Below are 17,844 nucleotides of genomic sequence, written 5' to 3' on the forward strand. Positions count from 1 at the left end.
ATCCAGTTGGGGACCTCTTCCTCATTTCCTGCTTAGTGTCTCTCCACTTTCGCTGGGCCTATCTAATACCTGAAGACCTGTCTGATGAACACACCTGTAGTTTGTGTTAATGTGAGTATGTGAGGGTGGCCTTTCCTTTACCTCAACAAGATCTTATTTTCTATCTAACATAACAATTGCGTTGCGGTTCCTGGCTGTCCTCCTGATTGGACTCGGTTCAGCTCTCGCTGTTTCATCTTCCAAAACCGTGTCAAAGGTATGGGTGATGCAGAGGTACTGGAACAATATAATCACATGGTGCTTCTGATGTGGGACTAAAACTTAATCCATCGCTGTTGGTGCAACACTTGAGTCCGTTTATATAGTCCGTATCATAGGACAGGATACCAGTGTGTTTGCTACTTTCACTCTCTCTGTTTACATGCACTCACTCCTTCCCTCTCATTTCTTTACCTTGGCTTCTCACTGTGTCTCCCTCATCAACGTATCTGCAGCTCTCTTGGTGGGAATGTGGCCTCGGTCCACAGCGCAGAGGAACACATGTTTCTTAGGGAACTAATTCACAAAACGTCTGGCTCATATTCATCTGCCTGGATCGGATGCTATGACGGCATAAAGGTGAGACTTTTAGCAACACAAAGGAGCTGATGCAACTGTGGCCTGTGCTTGTAGAAGTAAAGCTGTGCTGTCTCTTCCAGGAGAGAACGTGGATGTGGACTGATGGCTCAAAGTTTGACTACCAAGCCTGGGGTCTTCACGAGCCCAACAACAATGGAGGAGCAGAACACTGTGTAGAGATGAACAAGCTAGGTACAAATATAATTTCTTGATTTAATGATGGTGATTTGTATATGGGAGAGTTTTGTTTTGTCAAATTTATCAGTCTATTTCAAAAATGAAGTTTTCAGCTGCACTTCACAGCAAGTTATTTTAGCACAGGGGCTAACTAGCTAGTTTGGGAAATGTAACATTGCTATCATCTGTGCATTGACCCACTCAAAACCCTTCTCATTAACATTACCCTAAATCACACACATGTGTATTCATACGGTGTATATACAGACACTAATACAGAATATCTGTACAGAGTACTCTGCTCGGCAACTTGCAAATCTACTACCTTTAAGAGAGCACGTCCTTCAAACTGTTAAATCCTTGCAGATACATAGATGGAAAGTTATGGCAATCATAGCTAGTGGAATCACATACCAGACAAATTCTCTCACACTAACATGAATCTGGGCAGAGATGGTAATCAGACTTCAAATTCCCCTCCAGACAATGATGTTTGGATGTTTCAACCTCTGTAAAAAATGCTCTGCTATGATTAATACTTTGTTTGGTTTGCCCTTATACAAAGTGAAAAGAATGGAAAACTGTGGCTGGAATCACATCTACTCTGACTTCCTGACTGAGAAACCTGGATCAGGCCTTGGCCCCGCCCACCACCTGCTGGCTCCAGGTGTCCAGGTGACAGAGCAGAGAGGATGAAGATGTTAGAGGAGGAAACATCAGAAAGACTCAGCCTCATGTTGGAGCCTCAGTCAGACCCAGACTCAGATGAGGAGTCTGTTGAGACCAGAATCAGAGACTAGCAGACGGATCAGAACCGTTAGCGTAGTTAGCATCTTTCATTTGTTCATGTTGTTTGTTAGCTTGTAACTGACAGTGGCTGACACAGTGTTAGTGGTTGTGCTAATGCTAACTCATTGAGTTAGGACAGTTTGTGAGCTTCTGTTAATCCTAGATACAGACTAGTCCATTGCAGTTCTCTTCACCAACTCTATTTCACACCAAAGAGACTTCATAAATATAATTTCTGAAGTATCACAGTTGGAGGGCTGTACCTGCTCACGTTCAAAAGTCAGTACCTTTTGGTGTGACGTCTGTGGCACTGTGACTATAATTACAGGATTCACCCTCTCACTGGATCCCAAACTTTACTGATTAGAAAATTTTATCACTATAAAGTGTAAAACAATGATATCAGGTTCTCATTTCTTTAAAAAGATCACTGACACTCTCAAAAAGGGATGCATCATATTCCTAACAACATGGACACATAGACATCACCAGTATCAGATTATCTCTAACCTTGGTCAGTTTTAATTGTTATCACAACTTATTAGTCGTTAGTCCTCTATAAACAATTTGGCATTCCCTTCACAGGCCATTGTTGTGTGTTTTTCTTGACTCACAACCTTTGAGTAACTTCCCAATATGTGGATGGGACAGGAGGGGAATGTGGAGCTGTGTTTAAGAGAAATGTTTGTCTACTTAATTACACAAGAGATATTTTTACTGTAAAAAGCAATCTGTGCTATGTGCTTCCTTCCTCTCTCTGTTCTTACAGGTAAACGCTGGAACAATGTCCCGTGCTCCTTTCGAAGACCTTTTGTTTGTGTTAAAGACTTGTGATCCCTTCTGCTGCTGACTGTTAAATATGTCTCATGAATCCCTGATGTTGTGTCAGGCTACAGTGACAACAGTGTGAGCTCTACTGACATTTTTTTTTCCTTCTGAAAATATGCAAAAACAAAAACGTATTTTTCGAGATCAAATGCAATGATTGGTTTAGTTAAATTTTGTCTTTTGGTCATTATCATAAGTTTTAATAATATAAACTTTAAGTAAAATATTAAGAAAAGGTGTAACTAATTGAAATATTCTATTACTAGTGGAAGTCATGCACTCACAAAAATAAAAGTATCAGCATCAAAATATACTTAAAGTCCCAAAAGTAGAAGTATTCATTACAAACATGTTTTCCATTACTGGATCATAATAATTGATGCATTACTATTTCATGTCCATCTTGCTGCTGGTGAAGGTGGGGGTGATTTTAATGAGTGTATATGCTGCTGGACAGCTTGTGAATCTTCTCCCAGAATCAATAAAGTATTATCTTAACCCACAGACTTGATTTGTTGATAATCTTTTTCCTCCAGTAAAAAACGGGCCTATAGTTAATCTGTCAGCAGTTACCCACGTTGTTACTTTTGTAACCATGACAACAAAGATCATCTAATGTTGAGGAAGCACTTATTTCAACCCAAATCACCGTCTTTCCCTAAGCTTAACCAAGCCATGACTGCTAAGATCTATTCTGAAAGAATCTGGGAGCCGGTGGAGTGAAGCTAAAACTGGGGTAATATGCTCTCTTTTCCCTGTTTTAAGAGTCTAGCAGCAAAGTTCTTAATAACCTGAAGTCTTTCAATTGACTGCTTTGGAAGAGCAGTAGAAAGAGTAATAATCTGATCTATTTGAAATAAAAAAAGCATAGAATGCAAAGAATTTGTGAATTTCAGCATTTATGGTTCATAATATCATTAAAAGATTCAGAGAATCCAGAGAAACCTTGAAGCTAAAGGACAAGGCCCAAAACCAATATTGGATGGACGTGAGCTTCGGGTCCTCAGGTGGCGCTGCATTAAAAACAGACACCATTCTACAGTGGAAATCACTGCATGGGCTTGGGAACACTGAAAACTATTGTCTGTAAACACAGTTTGTTGCTTCATCCACAAATGCAGGTTGAAACTCTACCATGCAAAGAAGAAACCAGATCTAAACATGATCCAGGAATGTTACTGACTTGCAGTTACCTGGGCGGTAGTAAGAAAGCAAACTGTGATAGAAAATTACAAATAAAAATAAAAAACATCTCATGACACTTTCATACTGTCAGGACATGTCCAAACACTTCCTGACTAAGGCGTGTAGATTTCTGAAGAACTTCAGTGCAACAGGGTGGAGATTCATAAGTGAATGAGACTTTACCACAAGTTAAGTGTAAACAGCTTTCAAAACATGGTGGGAGGAACATCCTCAAGGCCCTGAAGTCAATAACAGAGCTTTGTTCTAACACATACAGATATGGCTAAAGTTTCATTGTTGTTAAAAGAGGTGATGCAACACAGTGGTAAACATGACCCTGTCCCAACTTTGTTGAAATCTGTTGCTGGCATCAAATTCAAATTGAGCAGATATTTTTCACAAAACAATAAAGGTTCTCAGTTTCAGCATTTGATATGTTGTCTTTGTTCTATTTTCTTTTCCTTTTTGTTGACAACAAGCACATCCATGCAGTGCATCACTCCTGCAATTCCAGACATAAACAAACATAAACATGAACAACGTCAGGGGCATTGCAGACGAAAGGGTACTTTTCAGTTGTTTTTCTCAAATTGTCCATTAGATGGCGTCACTTTTCAATTATAGAGTCCATTTGCTCCAGTTCTTGTTGAAGATATGTCTTTTACTTTTTAATTGGTATGCCAGTTTTTCCATTGAATAAATATCCTGGATGATTTCAAACCAGTGCTCTTTCCCTGGAGGTTCAGTTTTGTACCAGTTTCTAGTTAGAGCTTTTTTTAGCCGCCAAGAGTAAACTTTTTTAACAGATACCTGTCTTTTTTTAACAGTTTCTCCAATGTTCCCCAAGTACATCACCACACAGCTATTTCGAATACTATGACCCATTATGTCATTAATAATTGTATTTACAGTTCTCCAGAAAGGTGCGAGCTTCGAGCAGCTGCAGAAGACATGAGTGTGGTTGCTCTCCTGATCACCACAGAGCCTCCAGCGTGGTCGTGTGTTGAAACCAAACCTACCTGCCTCTCTGTATGTTGTGCTATCAAGTTTTTTGTTATTCTGAAGAATTCTTGAATATTAGTTTATGGAGCATCATGAGTATCATAGTGCAGAAACATGACTGTTATTATAGTAACCATGGCAATGAAGGTATGATGCTGTTGGTACAGTCAATGTGTTTATTATTGTAACCATAACAACAGAGGTCCAGTATGCCTACCACCGTTGGGGCGCTATTTTAATTGATCAATATTTGTGATGAGTTCGGGCAATTAATTATAAATATACAGTTTTTCTCTAGAGAGTAAAGCAAACACAATTCCACACATAAAACAGTGAGTAATTAAACATCAGAGCTCTTTATTTCAATCTCAGAGCAAACCAAGTTTCATCATCGTGACTTCTGTCTGAAATGATCCTTGCTACTTTTTTCCAGTGCTCCAAATTCTCCTTCCATTCTGGTCAAGAACCAGCTGACCTTCATTAGTCAAGGTCAGGCGCATTCTGCTGGAGCATTGGTTTGAGTAGGTGCCAGAGGCCCACACAGCCTGATCTTCTTTGGTGTACATCACCAGGTTGTTATCCTGTTGCAGAAGGATTCGGAATGGGTTTTTGCCGTGTGTATCCGATGCCCAGATGGGAGACCAGGTGTAGATGACAAAGTTTCCGTCATGCTGTGAGGGGAAAAGAAATTATGAAGTTCAAATAGAAATATGTTTTTTCTTAAATATATTGATTTAAAAATAATACAAGTAAGAAATGTTATGCTGCAAAAATCACACATTAAATCACAATAAAACAAATCCTCTGACTCATTAGGAGGGACAGGTATTTAAAGTATACTGTATAGTTTGATAGACCTACATAAGAATATTTGCTTCCCACCTGGAAGACGGCTTTGTAGTTTCCGTCTTCACTGGTGAGGTACTCGCCCTGACGCAGCTCCTGGTCAGTGCTGATCGAGTTCCTGTTCATGATTCTGGTGCCAAAAGGGTTAAAACTGGTTTAGTGAGTCAAGCCTCCACCAGTTCCTGCTTTTGTCAGAGGACTCCTCTGGTGTGCACATCCACATGAACACTGTCCTCCTGTATACAATAGGTCGTCTGTGCAGCAGGTTATGACCTGGGCTGCATATTCAAAAGTAACACATTTAACTTATTAACTTGAATTGTTTATATTATTCTTTTTTTTTTTTTTTTAAATGTCTGACAATGTCCTCGTTAATATGTAATCACAAACTTTAGGTCCTTTATTACAATAAAGAATACTAAATTTCATTTTTAAAACATAGACCCTTTAAAACCAGTGATGTGTAATTGGATCCCTTCACAGTCACTTCCCTTCTCACTTTTACACTGACGAACACTGCGTTACCTTCTTCATACAGTATTACCCTAAATATCCTGATGCAATATGACATGTTTTAATAAATGCTGTAACACACAGAGAGACTGTGTTAACATGGGAATAAACTCTGACAAGGCAAGCTTCAGGATGTGTCAAATGACACATCTGAAACCTGACACCAATGTATGGAAATGTAATAGGTTACAGATTACTAATTACTCTGTTAAAAAATCAATAAATTATTGTTGTTGTTTTAATTATTTCATCACAGTAATGTAACTTATTACACCTGATTACTTTTCAGTACCATTTATTTGGTCTGTCAGTGTAGAAATTTCCCAACCTGATGATCAACCTCCAGGTTAATATTTCATGAAAACACACGAAGCAGAATGAAGCTGAAGACTGTTAGACCTCACACCTGCGCATGTTGTTCAGCTGTCGTCTGTAGAAGATTTTTAAGGCAAAGAATATATATTCAGATGGAGCCCCTTTGTAATCACCAACATTTTGATAAGTATTAGGCTGTAAAATATTACGATTACATTTATGTTGTCATTGAATTACGCAGCTCAATCCCGTTAACCAGTTACTGCATGAAACAACAGCTTCCTGCTCGAGTGGATTTACTCACCGTGATTTCAGGTAAAACTCCGCAACCGCAGGTTCACAGTTTCTCAGCGGTGCTTAAGTACCACAGGTGATGCTCAAGGGACCGCCCACCGTGACGTCACACACTGTGTGTGTGTCACTCACTGTTCAACAAACTGTTTTGTGTGGCAGACTCTGAACCTCTGTTTATTGCATGATTCTTGAAAAGTGTGACTCAGGCTGTACCTGGTGAAGTGTCTCCAGGTGGGTTTTGCTGGAGCAGTGGCCTGAGAATATAAAGAACAAGGAAGGAGGAAATAGAAAAAGCTTGTATTTTTTTGGAGACGGGGTTGTATGTTTAATGTTGAATTAAGTAAGTAATAATGAAAGTAAATAAGATACGTTTTTCCCATTTCCTTGTGCTTTGTTTGAGTCTGCAACACAAATGTGAGGAACAAGGAACAAGGAAATAGAAAAAGCTTGTATCTGACAGTTCTTTGGTTTTTTCATCAGTAAATTTAATTCAGCAGCAGCTGTGCAAATGTCCCTGCTCTGCCTCACCATGTGCAGATGTGATCTTCAGACAGTCGCTGCTGAGCCACAGTTTCCAAAGAAGGCAGAAGGAGAGTGTTGGTGCTGAGGAGGTCGTCAGTGATTTCCATAGGTTTTCATGCGTGATGCTGTGATTGAATCTACAAATACAGGTCACTGACATCTCTCGACAGCCGGTGTAGTGTTCTCTTAGAAGTTTAAAAGCAGCTCTTATATTCCCTGATCCACAAGTAATTTCAGGTAGATTTGTTACAAACAGGTGATGTAAACTTTCTCCTTTGTCGTGTAACCCTATTGGCTGCAGTGATATTTTTACTGAAGCGAAGGATCTGAAACCTTCTTCCATCACTGGACAGTAGAGATGAAGTCTGAACAACTGCAGCCTGTTGATCTGTTTCTCAGACCAAAGACCTGCTACAACTCCAGTCCCATTCCTGCTGTGTTGTATTGATGCAGTACATGAATGAATGAATGAATAAATGAATGAATCCATTCATTTATAGACAGATGTGCTGCATCTGTCTGGGAGAATATTTTAACCTCTGACTTAACTTTTGGTTCATTTTAGAAGATTCTCAATCCTGCAGACAAACAAAGTGAAGCTGTTATAATCAATGTTTTAATGACTCATTAATTATTACAGGCTCAGACTCGACCATAAGCAGAAACCCAAACGTAGGTGTGTTCATGCAGGAGACCCGGGTCCAGGTGAGGCTGACGTCACGGCGGGTCTCCTCCTCCACGGCTCTGCAGAGAGCGGGAAAACTGCGCGGCTGCTTCTCACCCGCGTGGAGTTTTAAAGTCGTTTTCGGCCGCGGCGGGTAAAGTGTCTGATGCAGCAGCAGAAGTTGTGTTTATTGCTTCCGGTGTCTCCGCCATGATCATGTGACAGGCTGTTCAGCACCTGACACACCCGGAAGTTTCTGTCATCGATGGAGACAGGTGCGTCTTTCTTCCCGCCGCTTTGAGTTACATTACTGTGATGAAATAATTAAAACAGTTACATAACTTATTCGTCTTTGACAGAGTAACTAGTAATCTGTCAGTAGTAATCTGTCACTAGTAATCTGTCAGTAGTAATCTGTAACTAGTAATCTGTCAGTAGTAATCTGTCAGTAGTAATCTGTCAGTAGTAATCTGTCAGTAGTAATCTGTCACTAGTAATCTGTCAGTAGTAATCTGTCACTAGTAATCTGTCAGTAGTAATCTGTCACTAGTAATCTGTAACTAGTAATCTGTCAGTAGTAATCTGTAACTAGTAATCTGTCAGTAGTAATCTGTCACTAGTAATCTGTCAGTAGTAATCTGTCAGTAGTAATCTGTAACTAGTAATCTGTCACTAGTAATCTGTCAGTAGTAATCTGTCAGTAGTAATCTGTAACTAGTAATCTGTCAGTAGTAATCTGTCAGTAGTAATCTGTCACTAGTAATCTGTCAGTAGTAATCTGTCAGTAGTAATCTGTCAGTAGTAATCTGTCACTAGTAATCTGTAACTAGTAATCTGTCAGTAGTAATCTGTCACTAGTAATCTGTCAGTAGTAATCTGTCAGTAGTAATCTGTCACTAGTAATCTGTAACTAGTAATCTGTCAGTAGTAATCTGTCACTAGTAATCTGTCAGTAGTAATCTGTCACTAGTAATCTGTCACTAGTAATCTGTCAGTAGTAATCTGTCACTAGTAATCTGTCAGTAGTAATCTGTCACTAGTAATCTGTCACTAGTAATCTGTCACTAGTAATCTGTCAGTAGTAATCTGTCACTAGTAATCTGTAACTAGTAATCTGTCACTAGTAATCTGTAACTAGTAATCTGTCAGTAGTAATCTGTCACTAGTAATCTGTCAGTAGTAATCTGTCAGTAGTAATCTGTCACTAGTAATCTGTAACTAGTAATCTGTCAGTAGTAATCTGTCACTAGTAATCTGTCAGTAGTAATCTGTCAGTAGTAATCTGTCAGTAGTAATCTGTCACTAGTAATCTGTAACTAGTAATCTGTCACTAGTAATCTGTCAGTAGTAATCTGTCACTAGTAATCTGTCAGTAGTAATCTGTAACTAGTAATCTGTCAGTAGTAATCTGTCACTAGTAATCTGTCAGTAGTAATCTGTCACTAGTAATCTGTCACTAGTAATCTGTCAGTAGTAATCTGTCAGTAGTAATTTGTAACTAGTAATCTGTCACTAGTAATCTGTAACTAGTAATCTGTCAGTAGTAATCTGTCAGTAGTAATCTGTAACTAGTAATCTGTCAGTAGTAATCTGTCACTAGTAATCTGTCAGTAGTAATCTGTAACTAGTAATCTGTCACTAGTAATCTGTAACTAGTAATCTGTCAGTAGTAATCTGTCACTAGTAATCTGTCACTAGTAATCTGTCAGTAGTAATCTGTAACTAGTAATCTGTCAGTAGTAATCTGTCACTAGTAATCTGTCACTAGTAATCTGTAACTAGTAATCTGTCAGTAGTAATCTGTCACTAGTAATCTGTAACTAGTAATCTGTCAGTAGTAATCTGTCACTAGTAATCTGTCACTAGTAATCTGTCAGTAGTAATCTGTCACTAGTAATCTGTAACTAGTAATCTGTAACTAGTAATCTGTTACCTCTTACAGTTCAACCTTCCGCCTTCCTTCTGTGAGTCACAGTAGTGAGTAAATGTCAGTGGGGCCTCAGTGGGGACCAGGTATTCACTGACCTCATCTTAAAATATATTTCACTGTAAATCTCTCAATATTATTAGGAGCAGAAACTGAAGGAACTTTGTTAATGAGCTGATCCAAATACACATCACTGATTATTACAGAAAATTTAATATTCCTTATCGATATCAAGGACCTAATATGTTTATAGTAACATTAACATGGACAATGTCAGACTAATTTGACCCTGGAAATTAACAATTTACAACTTTTGTTCAAAATTTACAATATACCGATTTTATTTTTTATATAGAAATGTGATATATGACAGAGTGGGATAAAGACCTTTTGTTATCCAATATACACATACTCTGGACATATGAAGATATATAAGTTTATAACATATACAAAACACTCATTGTAAAATCTGTATGTATATGTGTGTACATATATTGAAAATATCTATATGATTAATTTTTATATGGTATAACATATTGCAATTATAAAGCTATTTAATTCATATATGCAAGTTTATTAAAACAACATAGCCTACATATAAAAATTCTATTTACATATGTTTTTCTTATTAATTTCTCTAATTTTATACATGTCTGTCTTCCCATTTTGGGAAAGTGGTCTCAGACTTTTGGGCCATAGTGTATATAATATCAACATATTTTGGGATGTATATATATTTATGTAACATCTGACTGCAATATAAGCATACATACATAAACATATATATTTGTATGGCTGGACACATATGTAAATACATGAAATTGCTCCTAATTTCTAATTGTTTTTATATATTATTATTATTACATATGTGTTTTTGTTTTATGTGTACATATATGGAAATTCAATGGATGTTGTTTTTTTTTATAAAATAGCTGGTATTGATAGAACAGACATGTGAGTTGTTGTTTCTGTCTCTAACATTATGTTTTGATAAATGAAACCTTCATCCTGCCTCTCCCACAGTGTTTTTCTCCCTTTACTCCAGTTCCTGTGATGTCGTAGAAACAATGAAAATCTCCTCCTTGTTCATGCTGTAAACACTTACACACCTATATGTATACACAAGCATGTACAGACACACACATTCATGTACGCACATAGACAAGCACTGAGAGACATACACTACATATGGAACAGTACAATAAGCATGTGCCCCTTGAATTACAGCTGGGGATCCAGATTAACTTTCATATCCCTCTCTGGGTTAATAGCTCATCAGAGGAGTCCTCTGAAAAGAGCATCATCTGGTGGAGGCTTGACTCACTAAACCAGTTTTAACCCTTTTGTCACCAGAATCATGAACAGGAACTCGATCAGCACTGACCAGGAGCTGCGTCAGGGCGAGTACCTCACCAGTGAAGACGGAAACTACAAAGCCAGCAAATATTCTTATCTTGGTCTGTGCCAGTTAATTATTACATGATCCAGTTTCAAGTTCTTGATAGTATTAAAGAACTTCCTGTATAATGTAAATACACAAGAGATGAGATTTTGTGATGGTGTGACTAATGATATCCAAGTGACAGGGATAAATATTTTTTGTGTGATTTTTGCCTTTTTGTATTATTTTAAAATCCATAAATGAAAAGAAAAAAAAACTAGCAAGAGAATGTATTCTCCCCTCACAGCATGACGGAAACTTTGTCATCTACAACTGGTCTCCCATCTAGGCAACAAACACATACGGCAAAAACCCATTCCGAATCCTTCTGCAACCGGATAACAACCTGGCGATGTACACCAAAGAAGATCAGGCTGTGTGGGCCTCTGGCCCGTCCGGCAGAATCCGCCTGACCTTGACTAATGAAGGTCAACTGGTTCTTTTTTTTTTTTTTTAACTCTTTATTTATAGATCATTTTCATCTTTTAGTACAGGAAGGTAAAACAAAAAGACAAATACAAAACATTGAACAATTACCCATATTCAAGGTCCGCGGGTGATCAACAAATCCAAAAGACAAAGTATCATACCCAGTACCTGCATACAGTCTCACTCATTAGCCAAATAGGTTTGCCATTTCTGCCATCGTTTTTCCCCTAGATCTTTTTGGAGTCTGACTGAGTAAGTCATTTGCTCTAATACATGTAGTTGTTTTACAATATTTAATACAAGGTGTGTTCCAATTTGTCTCACCCAAACTGGAAAACACAAAAACCAGTCCTACTAGTTACTGTATATCGTCCACCTGCCCCTTACTCTGAGTTCTTATCTGAGTTCTCAGAGTTTTATCTGGGTTAGTTCTCAGCACAGATAAAGTTATCATGGTGGGTGATTTTAACATTCATGTAGATGTTGAATGTGACAGCCTGAGTATTGCATTTAATTCATTATTAGACTCAATTGGCTTGACATTGAATATCTAACAGTTTCTCCCAGAAACCCTCTCTTATCCGACCATTTTCTGTTACCATTTGAGTTTTCAGTCATGGACTACAGAGCATCTGGGAAAAAATCCATTACAGCAGGTGTCTCTCTGACAATACCATCAGCAAATTTAAAGAAAGGATCCCATCAGTACTTAGCCCACTGCCATGTATCAATGCAGTAGGGAACAGCTCTCTTAACTTCACATCCACACAGGTTGATGACCTTGTTGACAGGACTGTAGCCTCACTGCGTGCAACTCTAGACACTGTGGCCCCTCTGAGGAGGAAGGTAGTGAGTCAGAGAAGGCTAGCTCCATGGTACAACTCAGAAACACGAGCTTTAAAGCAAAATTCAAGGAAGCTAGAAAGAAGGTGGCGTTCTACTAACCTGGATGAATCTCTAAAGGCTTGGAAAGACAGCCTGTTGGCGTATAAAAAAAGCCTCCGTAAAGCCAGAACATCCTATTATCCATCATTGATAGAAGAAAACAAGAACAATCCCAGGTTTCTGTTCAGCACTGTAGCCAGGCTGACAGACAGCCACAGCTCTGTTGATCCATCTATACCTTTAGCCCTCAGCTGTAATGACTTTATGAGCTTCTTTACAAATAAAATTGTCTCTGTTAGAGAAAAAATTCACCATCTCCTCCCCACAGCTGGCTCAGATGTACTGTCCAGTTCAGCAGCCTCAGAGTCCACTGTAACTGGTTTATATTTGGACTGTTTCTCTCCTGTACATCTCTCTGAGCTCGCTTCAACAGTTTCTTCATCTAGACCATCGACTTGTCTTCTAGACCCCGTTCCAACAAGGTTGTTCAAAGAAGTTTTTCCTTTACTTGACACCTCTATATCAAGTCTGATGAACTTATCTTTATCAACTGGTTATGTACCGCAGGCTTTTAAAGTTGCAGTAATTAAACCTCTACTTAAAAAGCCTACTCTTGATCCAGATGTTTTAGCCAATTATAGACCTATATCCAACCTCCCCTTTATCTCCAAAATCCTTGAGAAGGTCGTTGTAAACCAGTTATGTGATTATCTGCACAGGAATGGTTTGTTTGAAGATTTTCAGTCAGGTTTTAGAGTCCATCATAGCACAGAAACAGCTCTGGTTAAGGTTACCAATGATCTCCTCATAGCTTCAGACAATGGACTTGTCTCTGTACTTGTCCTACGAGATCTTAGTGCTGCATTTGACACCATCGATCATAAGATTTTATTACAGAGACTAGAACATATGGTCGGCATCAAAGGAACCACACTAAGCTGGTTTAAGTCATATCTGTCAGATAGACTCCAGTTTGTTCATGTTAATAATGACTCCTCTATCATCACTAAGGTCAGTCATGGAGTTCCACAAGGTTCTGTGCTAGGACCAATACTCTTCAGTCTATATATGCTTCCTCTGGGAAACATTATTAGGAGGCACCAGATGAATTTCCATTGTTACGCAGATGACACCCAGCTGTACTTATCCATGAAGCCAGGTGAGACTAACCAGGTAGCCAAGCTTCAGGTGTGTCTTAAGGACATAAAAACCTGGATGACCAGTAATTTCTTACTCTTAAATTCAGACAAACTGAAGTTATTGTAATTGGCCCAAAACACCTCAGAGATACACTATGTGATAATATACTGACTCTGGATGACATCACCTTGGCCTCCAGTGCTACAGTCAGAAACCTTGGTGTCATTTTTGACCAGGACTTGTCCTTTACTTCACATATAAAGCAAGTCTCTAGGACAGCCTTCTTCCACCTGCGCAATATTGCTAAAATCAGACCCATTCTATGTCTAAAGGATGCTGAAAAGCTAGTTCATGCATTTGTTACCTCAAGACTGGACTACTGTAACTCTTTATTGTCAGGATGTCCCAAAAATTCAGTAAAAAGCCTCCAACTGATCCAAAATGCTGCAGCACGAGTACTGACAGGAACTAGGAAACAAGATCACATCTCTCCTGTGTTAGCTTCTCTGCATTGGCTCCCTGTAAAATCCAGGACAGAATTTAAAATCCTCCTCCTCACCTACAAAGCCATTCGTGGTCAGGCACCATCGTACCTTGGAGAGCTTATAGTTCCCTGTTTTCCCAATAGGACACTTCGCTCTCTAAATGCAGGTCAACTTGTGGTTCCCAGAGTTTGTAAGAGTAGAATGGGGGGCAGAGCCTTCAGCTATCAGGCCCCTCTCCTGTGGAACCAGCTCCCAGTGTGGGTTCGGGAGGCAGACACCCTCTCTACCTTTAAGATCAGGCTTAAAACTGTCTTGTTTAGTAAAGCTTATAGTTAGGGCTGGCTCGGGTATGTCCTGACCCATCCCTTAGTTATGCTGCTATAGAGCTAGACTGCTGGGGGATTCCCATGATGCACTGGGCTCTCTCTCTCTCTCTGTCTCTCTCCCCCTCTCTCTCTCGATGACTTCATGCCATTAACTTTGTATTTTTTTCTCTCCTGTAGTTTGTGCGTCTCCTCTCTCTCCCTCTCTCTGTCCTCATTCTGCAGGTCTCTCTGCCTCTGGAGCAGCAGGACCCAGATCCACCACTACTCATCATTACTATTAACCACTGTTACCTGTCATTATTATTGATAACACCATTACCTACACAGCTGTTCCTGGTCTCTCTCTCTCTTCTCTCCTCTCTCCTCCCCACCACCCCCCCCTTTTTATCTCCTCCTAAACCCAACTGGTCGAGGCAGACAGCCCCCCACCCTGAGCCCGGTTCTGTTGGAGGTTTCTTCCTGTTAAAGGGAGTTTTTCCTCCCCCCTGTTGCCAAGCGCTGCTCGTTGTGGGAACTGTTGGGTTTTTCTCTGTAACAAAGTAAGGTCTTGACCTGACCCTGTAAAGTGCTTTGAGATAATGTATATTCTGATTTGGCGCTATACAAATAGAATTGACTTGAACTGAATTGAATTGAATTAAAACTATACATTGCGTTGAGTTCTTCTGTAGGTGTGTAATTAAATATCATAACCTGTGTTTTATGTATATTTAGGGGATATCCTGAATATTCCCCATATGTTTTTAGAATTTTCATTAATAGAGGCAGGCCTGAATTAGGATTTTTTATTGTGATCAATACATTGTCTGCGTACAGAATTATTTTATATTCCTCTCCTCCCATGAATATACCTTCTAATTCTGTCCGCTGACGTATTGCTTGGGCTGAGGGTTCGATGAACAAATTAAATAAGTTGGGGCTGAGAGGGCAGCCCTGCCTGTAACCATGTTGTAAAGTTATAGAATCAGACAGACTGCCATTAACTTTAATTCTCGCAGTGGGGGAGGCATAAAGTGCCTGGATACAGTGTATAAAATCCTTACTAAAATTAAACCTCTTCATAACTAAATACAGAAATTCCCACTCAACAGAATCAAAAGCTTTTTCTGCGTCTAAACTGAGAATGATGGCACTAATTTGGTCTTTGTTAATCTGTTCGATGGTATGTAAGGCTCTTCTTATGTTGTCCTGTGTCTGCCTAATCTTTATGAATCCCGTTTGGTCCTCGTCTATTCACAAGGGCATTACAGGTTCCATTATTTTTGCTAAAATGGTGGCATACAGTTTATAGAATGTAATTAAAACTGGACTCCAAATAAGGGAGCAGGTGATCTTTCATTGACTTATACCATTCTGGAGGAAAGCCATCCGTGCCAGGTGATTTGTTAGTGTTCAAACTTGAGATAGCTTTACTTATTTCCTCCTTTGTTATTGGTGAGATGAGTTTATCATTAGCTTCTTTACCTAGAATGGGAAGGTCTAAGGAGCTCAAAAATTCAGCAGCTGCGTGGTTATCAACCTGTTTTGATTGAGAGTATAAAGATTTATAATATCTTTCAAATGCTTTTCGTATGCTGTCCAAACTGTTAGTAATTTTATTTGTGGTAGGGTCTCTAATCTTGTGGATGGTGTTTTCTGCCTGTTGTTTTTTGAGCTTCCAAGCCAACAATTTTGCAGCCCTAGGGCCAGCCTCGTAATATCTTTGTTTCATGAATCTTATATTTTTCTCCACCTCCTCACCTAGTATTTTATCTATTTCCTGTTTAGTATGTCTAATTTGTTGTATAATCGAGGGTTCTTTATTTGTTGTGTATTTGTTCCAGGTCTCTCAGTTTTTCCTGTAAACCAATTAATTTTTGGGTTTTCACCTTTTTAAGTGCAGCTGTCCTGGCTATAATCTTCCCCCTAAGAACCGCTTTAGCCGAGTCCCATAATATACTGGGGTTTACTTCACCATTATTATTGTCCTGCATGTATAATGCTAAGTCCTTCTCTATTGAATTTCTAAAGGTATGGTCATTTAGCAAACCGGTGTTAAGTCGCCATAAAGTTTTTCGCTGTCTACCATCTAAATGTAAAGTTAGAAAAATCCCTGAGTGGTCTGAAAGATCCCTCTGACCTATTCTGCAATATTTCAGCCTATGTAGATCTTTGTTATACATGAAAAAATAGTCAATCCTTGAGTGGGCTGTGTGTCTTGCAGAATAAAAAGTATAACCTGGTGTCGGGATCTCAAGCCATGGGTTCTGAGAAGAACAAAGGAGGGGCCTGCATGCCCTCCAGAAGCCTGAGTCTCGAGCCAGGCCTTGTGGTAAGAACAAAGGAGAGGACTACATTTCCCTCCAGGCTATGGAGCCAAAACCACCCCCACAATTCACACCTATGTGTAAATTGGAGTTTGAAAGAAAACTCCGCACCGGCATTGGCTGAGGCCAGGCATTCCCAGCAGGGGTCCCCGGTGACGTCACTCAGGTGATAACCCTCCTCCTGCGCTTATTCCTGGGCACCAGGTACAGTAGAGAGCTCCTCCAGCTCTCTCCTGCTGAAAGGGAGCAACCTGCCAACATCTGACCTTTTCCAGAACTTCTTCAGGCCCAGGTCACAGTCTCCAACCCGCGGGCCGAGCACAGATGCTGTTTCTCTTCTTTAGGATCCAACATGGATCTCTGTGCAATCAGCTGATTTCACGTCCTGTGAGGACGAGCCGACTTTGTTAAAGACAAAGTTCACCGTCTCTCATCTGTGATCTTCCCGCTGCCGCCGAGGAACTCATCACTGTCACCGCCAGGAGAGAGACACGACCCGCCGAGCTCCAGCCGAGGACCGAGCTGTGGAGACCCAGAGACTCTCTGTCCTGACTCCGGAGGACCGGAGCCGCTCACAGTAAGAGGCTGATGTCTGGGCAGAGACACAGTTAGTGTAGCTGTTGTATTGTTGTATCTGACTGATAAGTGCTGCAGATCCTGTTGTTTAGATCGTTCACTGTGATCCGCTCAATAAGCCAAATATCTAATTTGAGATATTAATTCGAATTTGACAGCATTTGAAATCAATATAGCTACTCCCCTTCTTTTTCCTTTCTTATATGATGAAAAGAAGGTGTTTCTAAACCCCATCTTTTTAAGTTTTTCATGTTCAGCTCCTGAAAGGTGCGTCTCCTGCCAAAATGCCACATTTATCTTTTCCCTTTTTATTTTAGCTATCATTTTGCTTCTTTTGACCGGGTTATTCAGCCCATTTACATTCAGAGACAGTATATTATAGTGTTGATAATGCGTCAGTCTTACATTTGTGACATTCTTGTATCGCCCCGGACAAGTGGTAATAAACAGTATAGAACAGTGAACTGAACTTCCAACAGAAAAGCTGTCATGTTGCTTTAGACAGTGAGGGGGCTGGCCACAAGGTGGGGCCCTCAGTAGTGGAAAAAAAAAGAAAAAGTTTGGTGGCTCTGTCTT

The 17,844-nt window shown here is 39.6% G+C and overlaps 2 protein-coding genes across 4 annotated transcripts; one reads left to right on the plus strand and one right to left on the minus strand.

Annotated features, from left to right (window-relative positions):
• Window positions 1-22: 22 nt before the first annotated feature.
• Window positions 23-2,916, plus strand: LOC139606506 (lectin-like). 2 transcript variants are annotated; one of them, XM_071458704.1, is made up of 4 exons: window positions 23-618; window positions 699-810; window positions 1,361-1,470; window positions 2,354-2,916. In XM_071458704.1, the coding sequence occupies exons 1-4, from the start codon at window positions 541-543 to the stop codon at window positions 2,432-2,434; spliced, it is 381 nt and encodes a 126-aa protein (XP_071314805.1). In that variant the 5' UTR covers window positions 23-540; the 3' UTR covers window positions 2,435-2,916. The 2 variants fall into 2 exon arrangements, 1 of the variants encoding a protein (XP_071314805.1); XR_011684638.1 differs by lacking the exon at window positions 1,361-1,470 and having other exon boundaries at window positions 31-618.
• Window positions 2,917-4,935: 2,019 nt separating this feature from the next.
• Window positions 4,936-6,706, minus strand: LOC139606508 (B-type lectin plumieribetin-like). Of its 2 annotated transcripts, none has more exons than XM_071458705.1 (3): window positions 6,578-6,706; window positions 5,482-5,575; window positions 4,936-5,270 (listed from the first exon to the last, which is right to left on the minus strand). In XM_071458705.1, the coding sequence occupies exons 2-3, from the start codon at window positions 5,569-5,571 to the stop codon at window positions 5,019-5,021; spliced, it is 342 nt and encodes a 113-aa protein (XP_071314806.1). In that variant the 5' UTR covers window positions 5,572-5,575; window positions 6,578-6,706; the 3' UTR covers window positions 4,936-5,018. The 2 variants fall into 2 exon arrangements, with proteins under 2 accessions (XP_071314806.1, XP_071314807.1); XM_071458706.1 differs by lacking the exon at window positions 6,578-6,706 and adding an exon at window positions 6,251-6,368.
• Window positions 6,707-17,844: the final 11,138 nt, after the last annotated feature.

This window comes from Trachinotus anak, unplaced genomic scaffold (genome assembly GCF_046630095.1).
Source record: "Trachinotus anak isolate AG129_WGS33_773 ecotype Australia unplaced genomic scaffold, CSIRO_AGI_Tana_v1 ptg000022l, whole genome shotgun sequence".
In the NCBI taxonomy this organism is placed as follows: Eukaryota; Metazoa; Chordata; class Actinopteri; order Carangiformes; family Carangidae; genus Trachinotus; species Trachinotus anak.